This window comes from Macrobrachium nipponense, chromosome 7 (assembly GCF_015104395.2).
Source record: "Macrobrachium nipponense isolate FS-2020 chromosome 7, ASM1510439v2, whole genome shotgun sequence".
NCBI classification, from domain to species: domain Eukaryota; kingdom Metazoa; phylum Arthropoda; class Malacostraca; order Decapoda; family Palaemonidae; genus Macrobrachium; species Macrobrachium nipponense.
The window spans coordinates 99,687,160-99,696,854 of record NC_061109.1 but is presented as its reverse complement, the minus strand read 5'-3'; the positions used below and the strand labels follow the sequence as shown (position 1 = coordinate 99,696,854).

At 35.1% G+C, this 9,695-nt stretch overlaps 1 protein-coding gene across 3 annotated transcripts in view; it reads left to right on the top strand.

The window, feature by feature from the left end:
* The window catches only part of LOC135217445 (U-scoloptoxin(01)-Er1a-like), a 43,498-nt gene extending 34,314 nt beyond the window's left edge, over positions 1-9,184 (top strand). For 2 of the 3 annotated variants that reach the window (XM_064253316.1, XM_064253315.1), the window contains exons 4-5: positions 6,502-6,669; positions 8,121-9,184. In XM_064253316.1, the coding sequence (XP_064109386.1) occupies positions 6,502-6,669; positions 8,121-8,315 (363 nt within the window). In that variant the 3' untranslated portion in view covers positions 8,316-9,184. The remainder of the gene's footprint in view (positions 1-6,501; positions 6,670-8,120) is intronic. The other variant, XM_064253317.1, reaches the window with a different exon arrangement.
* Positions 9,185-9,695: the final 511 nt, after the last annotated feature.

Sequence of the window (9,695 nt, the reverse complement as noted above, 5' to 3'; positions counted from 1 at the left end):
ATTGGAGGCTCATATGACGCACATGGGATTAGGGGGGGTAGGGGAGGGGTCCTTCGCTGCATAGGGCTTAGATGCCTGCGTCTCATTCCGTGTTTACGAGCTGTGTAATTAGGCGCACAACGTCACTTGCGTGTTGCTCTGACAAGCGGACGTCGTGACGTCACGTAGGAAATGGAAAGTGTGACGCTAAGGAAACGAGACTATTGAATAACAGCGTAATTAACGGTAACAACGTCTGAAGGCACTGGACGTTACGGTTATGGCCCCGCTAATGTTATCTGGACAGATTAGGTATCATGTTCTTGGCATGAGAAGGCGAAAGTTTACAAGTGACATATCTGCCTGCTTCACTTAAAGAATAAATTACCGGTGCGCGGAGATATATATGTAATCAAATAATAAAGAACAACACTATAGTTTTCACCTTCAAACATATTCCTCTTGAAAGACTCACCACGAACTAGAAATGTTGCAAATATGTAGTACATAACTTTTGAAGGTCAAATGGATATCAGACAACGAAAACTACCAGGTAGCGACACAGATTGGGAAGGGCACCATGATGGATTACTTACCTGCTATCATAATTTGTACGAAATCGACAGAGATTTTAATCTAAAAAAGAAACCGCAAATAACATTGCTCGCTAGGTTCAAGCAAATGATGACATTTATTTACACCCTTCATCATTTTCGTTTTTCTTTTGACGATGGATAACAGCGATATACACATTTTCCAAATCAAGGTTGACTTTGACATGCGAACTGCAGTTTATTTCCCAGCGCTGATTTAGTTTCAGACTTTTTCCTAGAAGGAATTTGTGCTATACAATAACAAATGAACTTTGAAGACATAAAAGATGAATTTTATATAGAAAAGCAGAATGTTAAAGATGTAAAACTAAAAGAGATATGAAAATTGGTGTTGGTAAATATAAATAAAAAAAAATTGGTAAAAGCAATGAAGTTTGGACGAAGGATTTTGTAATACTACTTTTTCCAAAACGAGGACATCCTGAAAGAAATGCAATGCAATATCTATTAATCTACGAAAATCAGAACGTTAAGAAATGTTAATAGCCATTGGTAGAACTGATGTAATTAGTGCCCTCTAACTTGTTATTGTCAAACTAAAGCTGATATGCAGAGCACTCAACAATATAGTTGGCAGAGTGTCTTAATTTAATGTAATTGAGCCACCTGAAGTTGAACATCCAGAAAATTTTGTCACTGGAAGTCAAAATAGGTTTGCAGTTCTAGAGACCATATCTGAGAAAGTGCAGGCAATCAATGAGGACTCGTTTACTTTGAATACGTATATATATATATATATATATATATATATATATATATATATATATATATATATATATATTATATATATCATATTACCGGAACAAAAGTTTTGCGATAAAAGAGGACCAGCCGGATACCATAAATATCAGATGAGGCTTAGGGTACAATTGTCGAAAACTTTCAGGAGATAAAGAATGCAACACAGAACATGCAAGTACTCAGGTCCTGAAGATCAATAAATCAATTTAAAACAAGCAAAAAAACATAAGAAAGGACATAAAAAAAACAGGAGGACAATGTTGCCAAATCCATGTACTTAGCAAGTGGCACTGGTGTTTCAGTAGCATATACAGGATTATTAATGAGATAGCCGTGGGGAAATGGAGGAAAATACCAGTCAAAAGGAGGGATGGGCCAATAACATCAGAAGAGAGAGTAAGGCAATAAGTGGAACACTTTTTTTTTTAAGTGATAAGAGATATAAAGAGGATAAAAAGACTGACAACAGAAACTAAACTGTTTAGGTAAAATAAATAATAAAGACTAATAGAATAGAGAATGTGATTTTTGCTGAAAGTAAAGTGATTCCTCGTATACCGACTAGACTTTAGAATAGTGTGGAATGGAAAAAAATGGTACTTGACTAAAAACAGCAAATATTCAAAATGTGAATTCTCAGCAGGAATAAAACTATTAAAATGCCTGGAGAATAAAAAACTGGTCTTAAAACATGTAAGAGTTACACACACCAAATATTTATGTAACGACACTATGGAATTTAAAAATACTCATCTGATGGTTTTCGTTTTTTGTATTTTCAAACACTAATTTTCAGCGTTCATAGGCCAATATTATGAAAGGTTTTACGACATTAATGTTTCCCGTTAACGATGTACTTATCAGATACCAAATTAGTGTTGATGGAGCCTTGTCAAATAATTTGCTGAAATAGAAGGATGCTACAGGATAATGTTTTGTCACCACTGTTGATTGGCTTTATAATAATAATAATAATAATAATAATAATAATAATAATAATAATAATAATAATAATAATAATAATAATAATAGTTTTGGAGATGGAAAAAGGTGAGCTTTCAATCAACAAAGTTCCACAAGTTACAAAGTTTGCCAATGGAATGCGCCGTTTACCTCGAAAGATGGGACTCAAGATGAAGCTAAGGATAACATAAAAATTGCAGAAAGAGTATGTGCAATGGAGTGAAATAACAATAGATGGAGAAACGATTGCTGAGGTTGAATCCCTCAAATGTTTGGAAACAATGATGTCTAATGCCTTTCCGCTTGAGCTGAAACTTAGTAGAAGGCTATAAAAGGGAAATCTAAGCAATGGGCAGGTTGGATAAGATTCGGAGATAAAGTAGTAGATTGAAATTGCATACGAAAATTAAGACTACACATAAATTGCACGAGTTGTATTTCTAAACGGACATGAATCATGGTAGGACGTGAAGCTAAACCTACAAGAAATCAGAATTTTAAGAATATTAGGAGTCAGACCACAGGAGAGAGAGAGAGAGAGAGAGAGAGAGAGAGAGAGAGAGAGAGAGAGAGAGAGAGCGAGTGTCCCACCATAAGGGAAATGACGGAAGTTCCATATGTAGAGGAGACAATGATGAATAGGAGATAAAGATAATGTGGATATGTACGTGATAATGTCGGATCGGCTGTTCTGGGGACCAGGCGAGTTGGGAGATGTTTGTGGAAGTGAAAGCACAGGAAAAACGTCCGTGGAGGAATCTCTCAGAGAACCTTTGTACCCGGTGCAAGGCGTTGGCGATCTGACGTTACATTCTAATGTATTTTCTAAGAAAAAGTATATTATTACCGATACATTTTTGATGATTTTTTTTCCAAGAGGAATGAAAGGAAACTCATAAAAGTACAATATGAATCGCTAAATACACGATCTCTGAGAAGAAAACTAAGGAAAAAGCCAAAGAAAACAGCCTCGAATAAGCACCTCGCGACTGAACATTCACTGAGTCTCCGGTCAAGAAATTAGAAACGTTAATGATAATAATTTCGCTGCTTTACTATTGTTATTCCTTTCTAATTCCAGAGCACCTATTGCTAATTCTACTCTCCAAGGTAAAAGATTGACAACGTACGAAGTACGTATGCGAAAAGGTAATTGCTGCAAATTACAAACATGGTCTGTAATTACTTGCACAGTCATTGTACGTAGAAACCAAGGAAAAAGTAGCAAAGGATGATCTAGCATTTTCGCCGATTGCTTAAGTGGATTTCTGGTGGGCCATATGTTAGGGGAAAGAAAGTCGCACTTAAAAGAAGTTATATATATATATATATATATATATATATATATATATATATATATATATATACACACAGACTATATATATATGTGTGTGTGTGCGTGGATGCATATATATTCATATGTATATAAACGAATACACATACACGCACACACACACACACACACACACATATATATATATATATATATATGTATATATATATATATATAATATATATATATATTATATAATATTATATAATATATATATTATATATATATATTATTTATTATTTATATATATATATATTATATTAAATTATATATATTATTATTTTATTATATAATATATATTATTATATATATATATTATTATATGATATATATATATACGAAATATCAATGGAAAATCGAAATCCATAAGTAAATCTATGCGATTAGAAACTGTTCTTGCAAAGGCTTTGAATTACAAGAAGCTGTATATAACTGAAAAAGCAAAATCCATGAAGTAATTTTGAAAAGGTAAAGCTACTGTTAATAATGAAAAAAATGAGCTATGGTTTAAGAAAACTTGGCTTTAATACAAAACAGTGAATCTTTTATTCAAATTGACGTCTGATAACCTTTGTTTAATATATGTATTTAACTCTGTTATAGTTAATGAATACAAGAAATTAACGACTGAAGAACAACAATCATTATTTTGTGTTTGTAAAGCGAGAAAGTTTGTGTTAGCCCAGAAAAGTGAAAATAGAAATAAGTGAATAACATTCGTCTCTTCCATCCTGTTTTTCACTTAAACAAGGCGTGACCCGACCATCTAGCTTACTCGTGACACTTGCAAAATTTTCCCCTTAACAAAAAAGTTGTAAACATATATTCCTAACTTTTAACGTAAATTGAAACGTGCTAAAATCTACGGTCTAATAGAGTCTTGTTTCAATAACGAAAATTAAAATAAATACGCTATATTTTACTAGAAATAATTTTTCTGTACTGTTTAACAAGCACATTATTTATGGTTTATTTTCTCATTCTAATAAAAAAATCATAAATATCCCATCCTAACACTCCTGTATCTTTAAACTAAATGCGAAACACCTTTTTCAGACCTTTCTAGGCTCTCCCATAGACCTTTCCTACCCACCTACCAACAGCAAGAACAAAGTAGTTAGTAGGCTTACTCCCCGAGTGAGCGAAAATGAAATGTTTTTAAAATATTCGCGACATTTATAAGAAGGTTGCTTATCCAGACATACAAGAAAAATTTCAGATGAAGTACCTACCTGCATCACAGCTAGCTTAATAGTATGTACACAGTTTCACCGCCATAACAATACATGTCAGTCCAAGGCTATACATTCTTACACATAAAAATCGACATGGACACCATGATTAAGGAACTAGGGTAAAAGGATACATATTTATTACAAAACTTGACAATTCTTTTATTGCTAATTTTTTCGGTATATTGAACGTTTTCAAACATGCCCGTGATATTCAGACTTATCAAAGTATTCTGATTATAATTAAAGGAGAGTAGTAGTTATTCAAAGTTCATTCACAATTAACCGACTTCAGTGAATGAAGTTATCATTGAACTTAAAGCTTATACTATATCTATAAAGCTGTGATTCAAGTCCTACATATATCTTATTGAGAATGGGTTATTTGTAGAAGAATATTCATGTTCTTGTGGGGAATAAACTCTCCAAAGTGCTTTCCAAGTCGTATAGTAATAAGCATCTCATCACAGCAGAGGTGCCATAGACAAAATTTAATACTTAATGCTATTCTAAAATGGTCCATTAACTTAATGATCCATTCTTTCTATAGAACCTTAGCTGTGACGACGTGTATTATTAGTACTATATGACTTGGAAAGCACATTCGTTAACGCACGCAAACGTGAGTCCAAGTCCTCAACTGTGATCATACAAATCTGCCAAACCAAAATCTCAATGAAACACTGTAGATATCCGGAAAACGTTTAATCTTCAAGACGATACGTTCCTTTCACACGTTTCCTTTCCTTTCTTTTTTCACGTTTCAGAATACTTTTCAGCAAATGCACATTTCAGACATAGTTGCTTCAAGATAATAGCCACTTGTCACTGTAACCGCATCCTGCGCCGTGTAAGTGACATTCATATTTGTCTGTGGCATTTGTACGGAAGCCATAAAAGATTCCGGAAAATCTGGTCACTTTCTCCGTTTCATGACCCACTGAATGGTATCACAAGAGAAGGCTCTGGGATACTTTGCATTCATTCCGAGTACAAAATTTCCATCTCAATTTCGGTTTTACTTTCTCAGCGCGCACCTGGCTTGTTGGGTGCACCAATAAACTAAAGCACGATGGAAATTCCTTGCAATGTTAATTGGAGATGAGTCAAGCTTATGTTCCTTCTGGTTATGGAAGATGTAAAAAGCATTCTCCTTTAGGATACGAAGTCATTCTTCACGTTTTCCCTTTCGTTAAAAGACACTGAAGATAGGCAACAGTTTAAAGTTGCCAATGCTCACAAAGCCAGTAATTCTAAATGAAGACTAATTATGGGACAAAGTGATTATGAGTTTAATAATGAAGAAAGGGCCATAATGATACTCCTATTGTACCGTTGGTATAACTTAAGGTTCTCATACAGTCCAACTGATGTCTGATTGCTTAACTGCTTAGAAGAAAAGTACTGATACTGGTCAAGGACAAACTTAACCAGAGAAAAATACGGAGTCGACAGCGCTGAACTTGGCGACTTGACAAATCCCACTATGTATCTTTAAATTTGTGTCTATGCGTCATTTTTTTATGGTCATCTGGTATGATCAAAAGTTGGTTTAAAGTACTGTTATGAACTACGACACATCATCTAACTCATGAGGCGTTCTATTCTATCCTCTCACTGAATTTCTTTGTCGAAACAGCAGGTATACGACTACCGTTGCCAGTCTTCGGAAAACGACCCAGACGCCGACTGCATCTTCGGAGTTGCTGGACAGGACTACCCAACTCTCCACTCTGTTCCCAGCACCAAGTTCACCTGTCAGCCGCTGTTGCCTGGAATTTACGCTGACCCTGATGCTGCTTGTCAGGTAGGACATTTATGCTGTGTTATATATGATACAGTAAGTTCGGGATAACGACTTCATGTTGCCATTCTAATCTGGAATGTGTTCGTTCGCAGGGTCCACCTCAGTAATTCATTGGTCAAACTGCTTGTAAAGACTCATTGGTAATGACCTGTCTTATTTATTTTAACACCTTTGTTTATTTTGAATGTACGAGTATAATCACAAGAACTAATAGGCAGGTTAAATGACTTCAGACTTCCACCTGTAAATTTTCCTGCCCTTATCCTGAGCCTTTTGCGATTTGAAAACAAGGTGCCCATTTCAAACTTTCAGAAATGCTTTAGCTATCGTTCCTTAATGTTGTCTTTCTTATCAAGTGTATGAAGGAATTCCTCTTTCGTAAAACAATAAAGGAAGATGTTGCAATGGATACTTTAGTTATAAGGATGATTCAGATATATTTTAAAAATCCTTTGAAAAAATATAAGAACCTTATGATCGTTCAATAATTCCAGAATCTTAGAATGTCTACTAGAAGGAAATTATTTTCTTTTTTGCGTCTTTGAATTATCCAGGTCCTTGACAGTTACCAAACCTACATTAACTCAGATGTTGCCGTTTCGCAGATTATCAATAGTGCATTTCTTTTCACAATACTCTTCTCTGTCACTGTCCTTATCTCCGTCTGTCTAACACTATGTCCGTACATGAGTCTATGGACTATCCATCAACTTCCTGTCTTCATTACCACCCTTTCCTGTGCCCTCTCCCCTCTCATCTGCCTTTTCATTCATCTTTGATCTTCACTTTCACTGTATCATTCGTCCATGACGCCGCTCTGTCAGAGGTCAAGAGAGGCTGCCTGCCTAGTCAGCGTACGAGAGTTCCCACAGGATTCTCACGACTGACGACGACTTGCCACATACCTTTCCTTGCTGCCATTGTGTCGACGAAAGTTGCCCACTTATACAACTATACCTTCACCCCCTCCTCGCTGGGCACAACGCCTAAATCATCTCTGCATCTTCTGCCCCTTCGTACCTTCCTTTTGTTTCTCTTTTGCTATTTAGGTTGTGCAAACCTGTTCCTCCCACGGTAGTTATTATATACGGAGTGACATGTGAATTCTTCTGACGGCTTTATAGGTTATAAACGCCCTAACTAAGAACTGAATCGATATTTAGGAGAATTTCATTCATTCACGTGACAAAACAAATGAAGCCTTTTGGGCAATTGAGGGTAATAATCTGAAAGGCTTTATTTGCCCCACTATAATAGAAAGCAACTGGAGATTTCTCATTTGTTCGTGCATCTGTAGGTATTTCCGTTTGTAAATTTAGTAATTCTCCTTTTTCAACCACTCAGCTAATGACTTCTTATGTATTTATGCGTATAATTAGCATTCGTGTAGTTCATAGACACAATGAGATTATATTATAGCTGAAGACTAACAAGAATTTCCATGCCAACAGGTGTACCACATGTGCCTGCACGATGGTAAGGTCCACTCCTTCCTATGCCCCAACGGTACAGTGTTCAACCAGGAGTACTTTATCTGTGACCTCTGGTTCAACGTGGATTGCAACCGAGCTGTTTCATTCTATTCGCTGAACGAAAATATTTATAAGGATCCCGAACCCTCGGACTCTCACATTAGCTACGCCTAAAGCGAAAGGCATTACTAGTGTTTCTCTCTCTCTCTCTCTCTCGTAAATCTTTTTTTTCGGATGATCTACACTTGATTTTCGTTCGTCTTTGCTTCTCTCGAGAGTAAATTTAATATATATTTACGACTAAAATTTCTTTGAATATTCCGCTATGTTGCTCTTAAGCTAATGAGAAGCAAGAACAAATCTTTGTCAAATGTTGCTATCTTTTCTTAGGTTTTGTGAAAGATTTTTTAACCATGTACTTTCTTTAAAGAATACTTATATTCTTCTTAGCTTTTGTATACCCATATTACTTATAATTTTACGATACAGAAAGAAGCAGGGCGTCTTTTCCTAATTATTACGACAGCATGTAATGAATGGTAAAATTCATGTCAACACAATTTCACAAACGTGCAAGTGCATATCTGGAAAGGATAATTCCTGAAATGCAGATATATCTCGCTTTCAACGTCGTCTCCCGTTCCTGAAACAGTAAGTGATACTTTCGTGCAGTACAACATCGATAGCAAGTATATATATATATATATATATATATATATATATATATATATATATATAGATATATATATATATATATATATATGAGCTCGTCTGCAGGACGTCCTTTCAAAACTGGCTTAGCGACGTTGACCGAAAAACGATTGAGCTTTCTCAGTGATTTGTCATTTCATTTTCTCTCTTGAAATCGGTAGGTGGGTACTTTCTGAATTCAAACCTGTTGTTTTGATCTCACGAGTGTTTATTGGCTTTAAGTAACTCAATAAGAGACGCCGTTGTTTACGTGTACCCGTTACACTTTAACAGCAAATTTCATAACTTTGGTGTTTGGCTTTGATCAAATCTGCAACTTAGTCGTTATGTGTTGGTTTGGCTTTTATCAAATCTGCAACTTAGTCGTTATATGTTGTTTTCTTTATTTCATTCCTCCATAAAATGCCACTGCAATTTTTCCTTTAGTACAACCATATAAGGAAATATTTACGTATGTCTTTCATAGTATTTAACCATTTAGAAATTTCTTTGAATTATTTTTTAAGTTAAAAGGCTTGTCTCAAGCTCCATTTGCATATTTATTTCTCCTTATAAATAGATTTTTTTTATCAGTTATCAATGGTACTCGCTCTGTGTGCCCTGTCAATCCTATCTTGAAGATTTATTTATAATTAAGATTTGTTTTGTGCACAAAGTTTTGTCATCCGAGTCAGTAAGAAAATGTGGCTTGTTGGCAGATTATTTTAGCGCTGTTCCCTTCCATACTAGAATAATACATATCCTCTTGATTCTTCTTAGCGATACTTGAACGTGGTATCACACACGAAGCAATTCTCTCTATTAGCTCATTTAATTCACTCATCTGTGCAATTATATCTTATG